Raw genomic sequence first — 14,015 nt, forward strand, 5'->3', positions numbered from 1 at the left:
GCGGAATGGTAGTGTAAGAATTACCTAAATACCTCAGAGCAACTCCATCGCAAAGACCCAAACGGACACGGGTTTTGTCCGTTTCGTGTCCGTTTGGGTCACCTGTCTGCCTAGCGGACATGGGGCGGACAAGCGTTCTATCCAATGCGCGGCACAAAAGCAGACCCAAACTGTCTGTTCCTTTCTCTCTTCCTCGCGCCGCCCGCTCCCTCCTCTCTCCCTCGTGCCGCCCGTCCCCTCCTCGTCGCGGTGCCCGTTCTATCTCCCTCACGCCGCCCCTTCTCTCTCCCTCGCGCCGCCCCTCCTCTCCTCCTTGCGCCTCTGCTCGCGCCTTCTGCTGCAACCACCCTCTGCTCGTGCCGTCGTCCGGGCCTCGAGCCCCAGCAGGAGCGCGCGGAGGAGCCCTACGCCGGCGGCCTCGCTGCGGCGCGGAGGAGCGGCCGAGCGCGCGGAGGAGACTTGCGCCGGTGGCCTCGCTCCAGCGCGGAGGAGCGGCCGAGCACACGTCGTCGAGGAGCGGCCAAGCGCACGTCGCCGAGGAGCGGCCGAGCGGGCGTTGTGGGGGCAGAAATCGCAATGGTGTTGTGGAGGCAAAAAATGCAGTCGCTGACATATGGGACCCGGGGCGGACACAAGCGGGCGACAGCGGTGGACGAGAGCGTCTGCTTTCGTCCGCTTCGTACCCATTTGTTTCCAGATTTGGGTCAGGTTTGGGTCGGAGACGAACAGCAGGCGGGCACGGACGTCCATTTGGATCACCCCGTTGGGCGACATTTTCTGTCCGGATGACTCAAACGGACAAGGGTCCTCCCATTAAAGTTGCTCTCGGTGTTGTATTGGCTGGTGTATTAACCGGGAACTGAAGTTTACTACAAACGAAACAAAAACTCAAGAACCATAATCACAACTGAGAGCAGACACTTTTTTTAGAATCAAATAATCCATCCACCAAATTCAATTCAATGTACATATCTACATATACAGATCCCACCTAATCTAACATAATGGGAGTTCAAATATGATTCTCAGATCTCAACCACAAATCCACAATAAGAACCTGTTCGGAGACCCTCCACTCCATCACTCCACTCCCAGAGCTGGAGTTAAAAAAGCATGGAGTTGGGAAAGGGAAGCTCCGCAGCTCATCGTATTTTTAGGAGTTGTAGTGACTCCGAACAGAGCCTAAGAATCCACGACAACTCAGAACAGGGGAACTGTCCATACGTTCAGAACTAAGCAACCGCTAACTCTCCAAGCAATTCAATCCTCGCTGTTAGCAGAGCGGCGCGACTACCACGACGACAGCAGCGAAGGCGAGGAGGGTTCGTCGGTGCCGACGGGCACATCGGAGGAGGCGCGAGCACGCGCCTCACGCTCATGGACCGCATCGACCGGAAGCTCAGCGACCTGAGCTTCTTATCTTTGGAGAAGACGTCCGACGAGTTGCTGAGGATCAGGAACACGAGACCCTGGACGAGCAGGAACACGGCCACCTTGGCCAGCGTGTCGCCGAGCTCCGTCGTGATGAAGGACCCCTCCATGGCCACCGGCGGCGAGATGTCAACAAACGAGGGGTGTTGTGTGTGTGTGTGTGTGTGTGGTGTCTACCTTACTCTTGCAGTCTGGGTTTATAAAGAGCTGTGGGTTTGGCTCGTGCGGTTGCGAGCTGAGATTATTTTTACCTGGTCGTGTAGGCAAGTGGTGAAGTGCTGTGGGTTTGGTGGGCATCTTCGGCTCTGATTGGCTGTGTTGCTTTGCCGCGAAGGAGCTGCGGCTGTGGAAGAAGTCGTTGGTCTTCGCGCTTTCCACTTGTGCTACTAGTTAATTTGGACCTCGATGTGGTGTCGTTGTGTGCCATCGTTGGATCGTTTTGACTTGCATGTACCGTGTACGAGGGTTGACCATGGAGTTGCTCATGCTGGTCTCCTGGAGCATTTGGATCTGCAGAAATGACTTCCATCTTTAAGGATAGAACCCCCTAGCGCCTAGCCTCTTCAGGCGCAGAAAGATTTTCAAGGACCAAATGGCATTGTTACTGCATATAGAGCTAACAGGGCTAGGTACGGTAGCCTCAGGTTTATGTAATAAGTATGCTAGGCTAACTTAGCTAACTCTTCTAGTAACTACAAGTGCACATTTTAGTTATTACTAGTACTAGTAAACATGCACGTGCAACGCACGTATTATCATGGTTATGTTTTTATCAACCGTCCTAGGAAGAAAATATATCAATAAAATGAACAAAAATGTAAGTGAGGTAATAAAGACATTGAATAATTGTGGGAATAATCACAACTTCATCCAAAAAATTAGATCTCAACTTACAAAAAGTAAATGTGGACCATAAATAACCTTTACTTGCCAAAATAATAAAGAATGTACATAGTATCTTCTAGATACTAAAGTTGTTTCAAGAATGTGCATATGTACATATTATCTTCCAGAAATTTTAGTTGTTTCTTTCTTTTAGGACCGACGCTTGACATGTGCAACACTGAACAAAAGAGCCTCAAGGCTTGACATCTTCAAAAATTGTAAAGCTGGAGCAAATTAGAACATAACTTCTCATTATAAATTGATTTTCTAAGACATTTCATGACCATGCCGTGTTTCACAAAGTTCCCCTGCCCAAAGGTGTGTCAGATGCATTTCAGTTGTCATGCTCTCTGGAAGACACTATTTTTCTCTATGGTGTGTTAGATGGATTGGCAAGCCCCTTTATAGAAATATAAAAGTGAATAAACCTGAATGTGAGAGTGGTCTTACCACACTTAATGAACTTTCAAGCCTCATCAGGAGCATTTGAAGCCAAATTAATGGTCAGGCAATACAAAATCTTTAGAAAATAATACGGTCGTACATTATATTGCAAGGCAGCCTTGTCGCAAAACTCTTATTACAGCTCGAAGAGATAAATGTTGAAGCAACCGTGATAATTTTTCTGACCTGGGAGTTCTTCTAGCACCATGAGGGAGCATCAGAGGGAGTGGCACATTTTTTGATGAATTTGTGACACATTACCGTCACAGGAGAGAAGAGTTAGTACATAATGAATGAATGTGACAAATAAGCATTACATATCCTATTGCATTTGACTGGAACCTGGGATCGCCAGAAACAAGTGGGGCCTGACCAGAAGCTGCACTTAGATACACATGATGTTAGATAGGGAAACTGTTGTAGAGATGAACCATAGCACAGTCTAACGGAGAAACACATGTTTGTGATAATTGGTCCTGGTTAAGACAGTCTAGAGCTGCAACTCTCGTTTGTTGTCAGGATATATGACACTTCGCGTTGTATTCCGCTTTCTTCTCATCCGACATTGGCATACCATGATTGAACACTTTTCCTTTTAGGATCGTCCGTTTGATTATGTGGGATATTAGCACTACCATCCATAGTTGTGTTTGTTAGGTCCTTATATGGGGTACATTCTCTTGATGTAAACAGGGGCACATTCATTTTTCTTCTCTTACTCATCTGCAGATAGAAAAGTACAAATGTCAAACAATATATAAAAGGGTATAAAGAGTGGTGAAGATCATTTATGCAGGGCAACATAGTCATGTGAACCAGATCCTGACTATTATGTACAAAGCATCACCAATTAGTTTCTTAAAAATGAAACAAAGATTGAGCATTAACCTCTATATGACTTGGGAGCAATGTACTTGGGAGCAATGTACGTGTATATCTCACAGAATTCAAGGTGCATAGTATGAAGAAAAGAGCCCGTGTATGCATGCGATACGTTGAGCCTGCCTGGGTGTCGGCGACCACACTTGCATATAGCCACGACCAGTCCTCGCCTATGATAAAGTGTGTGATTCTTTGCCCGGGGCCGATAGGGTTGTAGAACATGAACATATTGATGACCGGATCACCAAATATAGTGGCAAATACCGTGACTGCCAAACACATCGTGGTTTTCACAATATTGTAGAAAACTGTAGCCACACACTCACGCACTTACAGGTGGGATCCATGACGTCACACCATTGCTTCCTCCTCATCGATGTCATCCTGATCGGTAGGGCCAGCTTCTTTCGCGGGTCGACTTGTCGATGGCGTGTGGACCTGCAACTCGATCGATGCCCGGCGTCGCGTTAGTGAGAGGTGAGAGCGTAACACAAACAAAGCCTAAGTCCTGTCCTCAAACAAGTCAATGAAAAATAATCCAATCCTTGTACTGCACAATCAGGTAAATCCCACATAAAGCATGCACCTTGAGATGTATGACACATTACTGAATTTTGCATATATAGGGCGTACGTAAGTCAGCCTACCTCGGTAACTTGCTGCACACAAAGTATACTTTGCTGAATTTTGCATTTACCAAATATAATGAGCCTCACTAAATTAAGCAAACACATGTCAGTTCAAGAGACATGCACGCTGCTAACTGACCAAATCAATTTGAATATAGCAAAATTCAGTACAACTCATATATCAAAGCAAGCGTACAACTGATGTGGCCGTTCCCATGTGGGCGCAAGTGCGGCCTCGTTTGCCAGCGGCCGCCCTCGTGCATTCACATCCTCGCGGGGGCGGCAACTCCCGTACGTGTGCGGCGTTGAGGCAATGAGTGTGAGTTTTAGTGGCAACAGTAATATGCAGATGTCTAAATAAACGGTGACATAATGGTACCGTGAGTCAGTTGATTCCAAGACATGTCTTCAACACGAAAGGCTTGCAAGTGCATATGCTCTCTAATCTCTACCTCTACATGCAGCCATATGAGGGCAGAAAAGATGTATGGATTAAGAGGGAGATGGGGTGGTTGGCCGTACATGCACATCAAGTGAGTGGTGGTGATCGTGGAGCTCGGTCTCTCCCGGTGAACGGCCACTACACGCGTCACATGACGGTGGAGGAGCAGCCGCATGCTCGCCTGGATCCTGTTGGTGGTGCTGCTTGAGGCCAACAAGATCTAGCCTGCATAAGAGGAGAACCAAGGCCATCATATCGCGAGGCCTCTTCTTCGCTCGGATCCCATGGGCCGCCGCTTCGGGACGGCCGGGGAGACGTCAGATCCATGCTGCTGTGTCGGGGGTAGCAGCAGGCGAAGCTTGGGAGGGGTTTCAGCACACCGGTTAAGCACGGAGAGAGACGACGACGGGGAACTCATGGTCGTGATGGTCCTCCTCTGGACACGGTTCTCGCCATGGAGGAGGCGGCCGGATGGGAGCCAGTCGCCATGGAGGAGGCGGCCGGATGGGGCAGGGACGCCCCGGTGGATTTCCTGAGACCAAGATCTGGGAGGGTTAAATTTGGGTTAGCGCTAATTTCGAGGTGGGATTGGGTGGGCAGTTAGCGGTAATTAAGGGTGCGATTACGTGGTTGCCGATTGAACCTTTCTATTTTTTTTTCGCTCGCTCGCTCGCAGAGTTTTCGTCCGCCACATTAAATTGCTAAACGTACTTTTTGGGATATTTAGTTGTTGTTTGACGGTTAGATTGGAATAAGTTAGCCTAATCGTGAGGCTGTGATTACTTGGTGTTGTTGTGTGTACGTTAGACGGGGTGCACTTAGAGAAAATAATGTTTGCTTGTTTAATAGTAGTAGAGACTAGTAGTAGTATGATTTTCAGTAGGTAAATCACCTACTGTTTCCCTTCGGTAAATCACCTACTTGGACGGCTTGGTCAATTTCCCATTCAAGATAGTGAAGGGGTGATCGGGTGAGCAGGAATTATAATCGCCCAGCAGCTACACATGTGCAAGAAATATCGCTATCCCGGAAGCAATGATCTCCAATACATGAACGTGATTGAACATGTTTGTTAACTTGGGTGCAAGGATTGGGTAGCAGTTAATCTGTACGCGCTTTGAAACCCTCCGTAGCAACATGATTCTGCAAGTGGTAGTAGTAGTTTTCTTTCTAGAGTTTTGACTGCATCCCAGCAATTAACTAGTCGTGAGAACCTTCCGGTCTTGTTCTGTTAAACCTCCTAGCCAGCTCAAGGTTTTTCGTGGCACGCTTTGCAAGCAAAGCAAAAATACGACGCGAAAAACTACATCCCAACTTGTTTAAACACTTAATTTTGTTCTACATTAGAACCTAAAACTGCACCTGACATGTACTCGGTGTTGACACCGGCCGACAGAAATGCATAGCCATCTTACTCAGCTTCCGGTGCTTCCACATTTCAGGCGTGAACAAATAATACCGATGAGCATAATCACATAATACCAACGCACCACTCCAAGCAGAGAACCACAACATCAACGTAACTCAAAGCGAAGAACACGCTAGTTCAACCAAGTCATACAATAAGGCAGTACCGTGCGCGCTAAGAGCATTTAGCATGTTTCACATGCCTCAGTGGAGCAAAATTTTATTACAGCCAACAAGATCCCTAGTGTTCCTCAAGACTAGCTAATAACTGGGTTGGGCTGCTGGGGCAGCTTCACTTCTTCACCTCCTCGTACTCGGCCTCTGGGGCCTGGTCGCCTCCGCCCTGCGAGCCTCCTTCCTGGGAACCACCGCCAGCCGCGCCGCCTCCAGCCGCACCACCACCAGACATGTGCTCCCCGATCTTTGAGACCGCCTTGTTGGCCACTTCCATCTTGCTCTTTATCTTCTCGATGTCGTCAGAGGCCATCTCCGCGCGGAGATCAGCAACCGCCGTCTCGATCTCGGTGGCGACCTCCGCGGGGATCTTGTCCCTGTACTCTCCCAGGCTCTTCTCGATGCTGTAGATGGTGGTGTCTGCGGTGTTTCTGATGTCAATGAGGGCCTTGCGCTCCTGGTCCTTCTGTGAGTGCAACTCAGCCTCCCGCACCATCTTCTCGATCTCGGACTCAGAAAGCCCACCGGACGATCGGATGGTGATCTGCTGCTCCTTTGCGGTGGCCTTGTCCTTTGCAGAGACCGTCACAATTCCATTGGCGTCAATATCAAACGTGACCTCAATCTGTGGCAGTCCTCTTGGGGCTGGTGGGATGCCCACAAGATCAAACTCGCCAAGAAGTTTGTTGTCTGTTGCCATCTCACGTTCACCTTGCAGGACACGGATACCCACTTGCGTCTGGTTGTCAGCAGCAGTTGAGAACACCTGCAGAGAACACAGCCAGAATAGGAGGAGCCCCACAGAAGAATCAGACATGAACAGGTAAATCACATTCCAAAGAAAACTTCACTAAAATAACACATTTCAAGGATCTATTGTAGATGGAAATTAACACTATAATGAACAAGTAGGTACCACAAAACCATGCAATGCGCAATACCAGACTCTTCACAGGAAGCCACCATAAAAACTTCCAAAGAAGATAAAGTACCCTAACAGAGCTACGCAATCCCAATGATAAAATTGTTGGATGCACTGGAACAAACATTAAAGGCACCAAAGTGCTCCACAATAAAGCCATATTCACTGACCTGGCTTTTCTTTGTGGGGATTGTAGTGTTCCTGGTTATCAGTCTGGTGAAGATACCACCAAGAGTCTCAATACCAAGTGAAAGGGGGGTTACGTCAAGGAGAAGAAGCTCTTTGACATCTCCACGGAGAATGCCACCCTGAAGAGCCGCACCCATGGCAACAGCTTCATCTGGGTTGACTCCTTTGCTGGGGGCCTTGCCGAAGATTTCTGAAACCACTTCCTGCACTTTGGGAACCCTTGTCATGCCACCAACAAGAAGAACCTCATCAACTTCCTTTGTGGTTATACCAGCATCCTTCAAACAATTCTTGCATGGGTCTCTAGTCCTTGCAATGAGACCATTCACCAAACTTTCAAACTTTGATCTTGTCAATGTTATATTCAAATGTTTTGCTCCAGCAGCATCAGCCGTGATAAAAGGAAGGTTGATCTCAGTCTGCGCAGTTGATGAGAGTTCAATTTTTGCCTTCTCAGCTGCTTCACGCAACCTTTGCAGAGCTAGTCTGTCTTTTGACAGATCAATATTATCAGATCTTTTGTATTCACTGACTAGGTACTCCAATAGAGTATTATCAAAGTCTTCTCCACCCAGGAAAGTATCACCGTTTGTTGCTTTCACCTGACAGCAACATAAGCAACACATCAGAAAAAAGCATGAAATATATTATCTGACATTTCTAGCTATTGAAACTTACTACTACCTACGATTCATATTACTTGTTGCTGAAATGGATGTATCTAGACGTATTTCACTGCTAAATACATCTGCCTGAGCGACAAATAATATGGATCGGAGGGAGTACTAAAAGGTAGTACAGAGTTATATATACCAACCTCAAAAACTCCATTGGAGATCTCAAGGATGGAGACATCGAAGGTACCACCTCCAAGGTCAAATACAGCTATCAAACCCTCCTTGTTGTTTGTTCCATAAGACAGAGCAGCAGCAGTTGGTTCATTGATGATCCTTTGGACATCAAGTCCAGCAATTCGACCAGCATCCTTGGTTGCCTGCCGCTGGGCATCGTTGAAGTAAGCTGGAACTGTGATCACAGCCTTCGAAATAGACTTGCCAAGGTAAGATTCAGCGGTCTCCTTCATCTTGGTCAACACAAATGCACCAATCTGGCTCGGTGAGTACTGCTTGCCGTCTGTTGTTTCAACCCAAGCGTCACCATTTGGAGCCTTCACAATTTTGTATGGAACCATTTTCATCTCTTTCTGCGTCTGTGGGTCATCAAAGCGACGCCCTATCATACGCTTTGTACCAAAGAAGGTGTTCTGTGGATTGGTAATTGCTTGACGTTTGGCTGGAGTTCCAACAAGCCGCTCGCCCTTCTGACTAAAGGCAACAACTGATGGTGTCGTCCTAGTGCCTTCTGAATTCTCTATCACTTTTGCATTCTGCAGTATATTACTCGTTTATTAAACAAAGTTAAGTAATGAGCTGAAAAGATAGCATTGCAGAAAGAATATAGAAGGTCATTCACCTTTCCCTCCATAACAGAAACACATGAATTTGTTGTTCCCAAATCAATCCCAATAACCTCATTTCCAAGTGGTTTTGCACTGTAAAAAGAGAACATGGAGAAGTTAGATGCATGCTGCAAACATCTCCATCAGATTGTGTAAACAAGGACGAGGTTATTACCTGAAAGCTCTTGCAAGACTTCCCAATCTTGAACCAATGTTTGCACTGTATGTTGATTGAATAACGTTCGTCAACTGAAACACAAGTAAGTTTAATGAACAGCCAGGCAGTAAAATGGAACAAGAAATATGCTGCTTTGCAACTTGATATATAAAGCTAAACTCTAAGAATGTTAAGATCTATGTTGGCAGATTTATGCAGAATAGGAGCATAAATAAATGTCAAAGAATAGAAATTGCAACCTGCATAAGATTAACACGGATGATGGAAGAAAAACTAGAAAAGGGACCAAAGACAGAGATGAGAACTCCTGACTTGCATGAGAATTGAGAATGTAACAGAACAAGACGGGTTTCAGAATTGGGTAACTGGGGCAGTACATCATTACATAACTGGTATAATTGCGTTATTTCAAGCTTAGATGATGATATAGGGAGATTTTCATGTGATCATCAAGAGATGCATTGGTTGATGCCTTGCAGAGATAGGATGTCACGCCCACTGCGTTGCACTGGGTGGAATAAACTAGATTGTTAAGGAGACATGCAGAACATTCGCAGAAAAATTGAGGTTGAACTTATTTCTTGATTTACTGTTATGACAACCATGTCAATTTCTACGATGAACTGCTACAACCTTGATCTTCACATGCTGTGATGCTAGCTAAACAGCATATGCAGCACAGATCCGCTTATTGACAAAAACAATGGAACCGATCTGCCAACAGCACGTTTTCTTTCTTACAAAACCATGCGCAAAAATAAAGCAACACAACAACACGGCTAATGCTAAGCCAAATCGCCAGACAGCATAATATGTACGTACATCTATAAAGGCAAAGTGCCCGTATATCACTATTGTAGGAACAATATTATTCTAATCGAAGTGGGAAAATCCGAACATGGTCAAGCAGCAGCGGTGAGAATTCCGACTACCCCGGCTCGGTTTCTAAGATATTTAATCGCTTCCTTTTTTCGAAAATGACAACCGAGTTAACCTGCAGGCCTCTGGGAACCGGAAATTCGGTTGGGTTTTCCGGCCAGACGGAGGTAAATCTAAAGCGGCGCGGAGAGGCGCCATGGACGGAGGCCAGACTAGCGGAGGCCTAGGGTACTGGGGTCGGAGGGGGGCTTGGGCGACATGGCCCGAGAGGGAGCTAGGCGACATGGCCGGAGCACGGAAGGTAGGACGAGACTCCTGTAGGAGGTGACAAACTAACCGGTGAGTGGTGGCCGAAGCACCGGTCCGCCGTGGAGCGGAGCGCCATAGCTGATCGCCGCATCCCGGACTGCCTCCTTGTTCCTCAGCTGCTGGCGGCTAGGGTTGGGGATGGGAAGCGGCCGCGTGTATTCTGGGTTCTGGGAGGACGGGAGTCTAATTATTGAAGAGGAGCGAATGGGCGACATGGGCCTTCATTGCCGGATCTTTGGAAAGATGGGCTAGCAATTTTTCCATTTATTCCGGTCACTTTGGTTAACCTGGCCCAAGAATGATTAGCCACCTTTTTTTTCTACACTTCCCTCAGAACGGTTTTCCATATGCCAATGGATTTCCTTATACATTCCATTTTTTGGTGGTGGTTATACATTCCATGTTATTTAGAGAAGACAAAAGACCGTTTTTTTTTAAAAAAGGACAACAAATATTGTTTTGAACTATAAAAGACAAAAAATTATGTTACATATATTATCTCTTATGCACTACTAGGAAAAGGGCTATAGATGAAATGGTCACTAATGGCGCACCAGACATGTGGTGTGCCACTACTATATAGCAGTGGGGCACCATGTGCTGGTGCGCCATTAGTGTGGAAGACACTAATGGCGCACCAGACACATGGTGCGCCACTAGTAACAAAAGAAATTATTATTTTTTCAAACATACTAATGACCCACCAGCCACATAGTGCGCCATTACTAATTTTTTTTGCAACGGTGCGCCATTAGTATATATTTTTTATTATTATTATTTTGCAAAACTACTAATGGCACACCACCAGCAGGTGCGTCATTAGGGTTACTAATGGCACATTTGTAGGTGGTGCACCATTAGTAACCTGGGACCAGCTAGATATTTTGGACAGCCACACCTACCCACTCACTCTGCCCGCTTCATTCTCTCCACCTCCTCCTCCAAGCTTGTCTCGGCTGCCTCCTCATCCTCACCTCATTTGCAAAATAGATTCATCCAAATTAAGTGGTTAAATTACCTTTTTTTGATAGGTAAGTAAGGGGGAAGCTATCTTTATGTTGTTCTCCCTCCAACAACGTGCACATGCACTTTTTATGGCCTAGATAGATCTATGTATGTTCGTGGTGTTGCATATGTTTGTGGTGTTGCATATATATTTGTGTTTGCAGGTACCGGTATTTGAAATGCGATAGTTGCCAATATTTTGCCGGAATGTTGATTCATTTACGTTTCGGCGAGAATTTTGGCACTATGCATTCTTTTTGGTCCTATTTTTAGGGAAAGTCATGCCAAATTTTTTCTTGGTTCTAAAATATCGTTTTGCTCTACCCCGCAGGCGACCATGGTCCGCACGATGACCGAAGGCATCGTGAATAGGTTTTTGAGCTCCGTGAAGGCCGAGATGCTTCAAAAGAACAAGACGGAGGTAAGATGTCCGTGTCGAAGATGCAAGCTGAAGAGCCTTATTGCGGACCCGGATTCCAGGCATGTGCGGGACCACCTGCTCTTGCGTGATTTCATGGATGGCTATCGGTGGCAAGGTAATGAAGATGACTATGAAGTCGTCCATGGGGGTCGGGCAAGAAATGAGGAAGGGCAGCAAGACAACCACCGCGGCTCGGGCGGGCGAGAAGACGAAGAATCTCCAGGACATGATCACGACGGTGATGTTGTACACAGTCATCATGTAGAAGATGCAGGACATGATGATGAGGAAGATGCCGGAGCAGACAAAGGGCATGATCATGAAGATGAAGATGTCGGCGGAGCAGACAATGATGGACCATCGATGGGCCGGGTGCAGGACCCTCATATTCAAGAGTTGCTTCTCAAGCAGACGGATAACGCAAGAGTTGCCGCCGGGGAGAAAGCCAAGCTGGATCAACTGGAGATAGACGCGGTTACTCCATTGTATGAAGGATGCAGGCCCGAGGATACCCGCCTAAAAGTAACGCTCATGGCTCTGGAGATGAAGGTAAAACACAAAATGATCGACGCATGCTTCGACGAGAACATGTCATTCTGGCACGAACGTCTTTCCAAGGGGAACAAGTACCCGACCAATTTCGAGGAGGCGAAGAAAATCGTGTGTCCTCTGGATTTACCGCACGTGAAATACCATGTGTGCATGAACAATTGCATCATTTATCGGGACGAGCACGCGGAGTCTACCATATGTCCAGTGTGCGGCGTCACTTGATATAAGAAGAGGAAGAAAGCTCCTTGAAAAGTGGTGTGGTACTTTCCGATCACTCCTCGTCTGCAGCCGTATTTCGCGGACCCTAAGGTAGCAAAGCTCCTGCGTTGGCACGCGGGTAGGGAGGAGAAGAAGCGAGAAGATGACGCAAATGATCCGAAGATAAATAAAAAAGACAAGATGCTGAGTCACCCTAAGGATGGGAGCCAGTGGCAAGCGTTGAACTTCGAACACCTAGAATTTGGGAAGGATCCAAGGAACATCGTGCTGGGCGCGAGCACCGATGGAGTCAATCCGTTTGGCAGCCAGAGAAGCACACATAGCACCTGGTCTGTGTTTGTGTGGATGTACAACCTTCTCCCTGGTTGTGCATGAAGAGGAAGTACATTCACATGAGTATGCTAATTGAAGGGCCGAAACAACCAGGGAACGACATCAATTTGTATTTGGGGCTGCTGAAAGAGGAGTTAGACACGCTGTGGAAAACGCCGGCCAATACGTGGGACGCCGCAGAGAAAGAATATTTCCCTATGAGAGCCGCACTGCTCACGACGGTGCACGACTATCTCGGTTACGGATATCTCGCGGGGCAGGTGGTCCACGGATTTTCTGGATGCGTCAGGTGCATGAATGACACAACGTATCGCCAGCTAGATAGAGATCCCGGGTCTTCGAAAACCGTGTTCATGGGACATCGAAGGTGGCTTCGCGACGATGACCCGTGGAGGAAACACAAGAATCTGTTCGATTGTGAAACCGAACCCCGAAGACGCCCGCGTAAGAGGAGCGGCGAGGAAATAGACGAGCTGTTGAAAAATTGGAAAGATTGCCCACTGCCGGGAAAGAAGCAAAAGGCGCCAGAGCCGGGAAAGAAGCGAAAGGCGCCAGAGCCGCTGCTGAAGGTATGGAAAACAATGTCTGTTTTCTGGGACTTGCCGTACTGGAAGATCCACCGTGTGCCTCACAACCTTGATGTCATGCATATCACGAAGAACGTGTGCGAGAGTCTGCTTGGTACCCTGCTCAACATGCCAGAGAGGACCAAAGATGGGCTGAAAGCAAGGGCAGACTTGAAATCAATGGGCATCAGGGAGGAGCTTCACGCTAATGATGATGATGATGATGATGATGAGGCGAAGCAGGACACGAAAAGTCGTCGCAAAGGCAAAAAGGCCAAGAAGACCGGAAATGACTACCCTCCCGCGTGCTTCACTCTAAATCAGAAGGAGATCAATCAGTTTTTCACCTGCCTCGTAGGAGTAAAACTTCCTTACGGTTATGCGGGGAAGATAAGCAGATACCTAGACCCAGCGAAGCAGAATTTCTGCGGGATGAAGTCTCACGACTGTCACGTGCTGATGACGCAGATACTTCCAGTTGCAACCCGTGGGATCATGGATGCGCACGTCCGTAAAATGCTATTTGACCTATGCAACTTTTTCGACGTCATCTCTCGAAAGTCGGTTGGTGTGAGGCAACTCAGAAGGCTACATGAAGAGATCGTGGTGATACTATGCGAGCTTGAGATGTACTTCCCGCCCGCATTCTTCTACGTTATGGTGCATTTGCTGGTCCATATCATGGAGGA

At 47.2% G+C, this 14,015-nt stretch overlaps 1 protein-coding gene and 1 pseudogene across 1 annotated transcript; both read right to left on the bottom strand.

The window, feature by feature from the left end:
* Positions 1-898: 898 nt before the first annotated feature.
* LOC123070844 (uncharacterized) lies at positions 899-5,018 on the bottom strand (annotated as a pseudogene).
* A 1,198-nt stretch (positions 5,019-6,216) lies between these two features.
* LOC123070845 (heat shock 70 kDa protein, mitochondrial) lies at positions 6,217-10,452 on the bottom strand. Its single transcript, XM_044494214.1, has 6 exons — positions 10,259-10,452; positions 9,040-9,113; positions 8,879-8,957; positions 8,223-8,792; positions 7,387-8,007; positions 6,217-7,060 (listed from the first exon to the last, which is right to left on the bottom strand). Exons 1-6 carry the CDS (start codon positions 10,319-10,321, stop codon positions 6,413-6,415), a joined length of 2,055 nt encoding a protein of 684 aa, XP_044350149.1. The 5' UTR covers positions 10,322-10,452; the 3' UTR covers positions 6,217-6,412.
* Positions 10,453-14,015: the final 3,563 nt, after the last annotated feature.

The sequence above is a fragment of the Triticum aestivum genome, chromosome 3B (genome assembly GCF_018294505.1).
Source record: "Triticum aestivum cultivar Chinese Spring chromosome 3B, IWGSC CS RefSeq v2.1, whole genome shotgun sequence".
Taxonomy (NCBI): Eukaryota; Viridiplantae; Streptophyta; class Magnoliopsida; order Poales; family Poaceae; genus Triticum; species Triticum aestivum.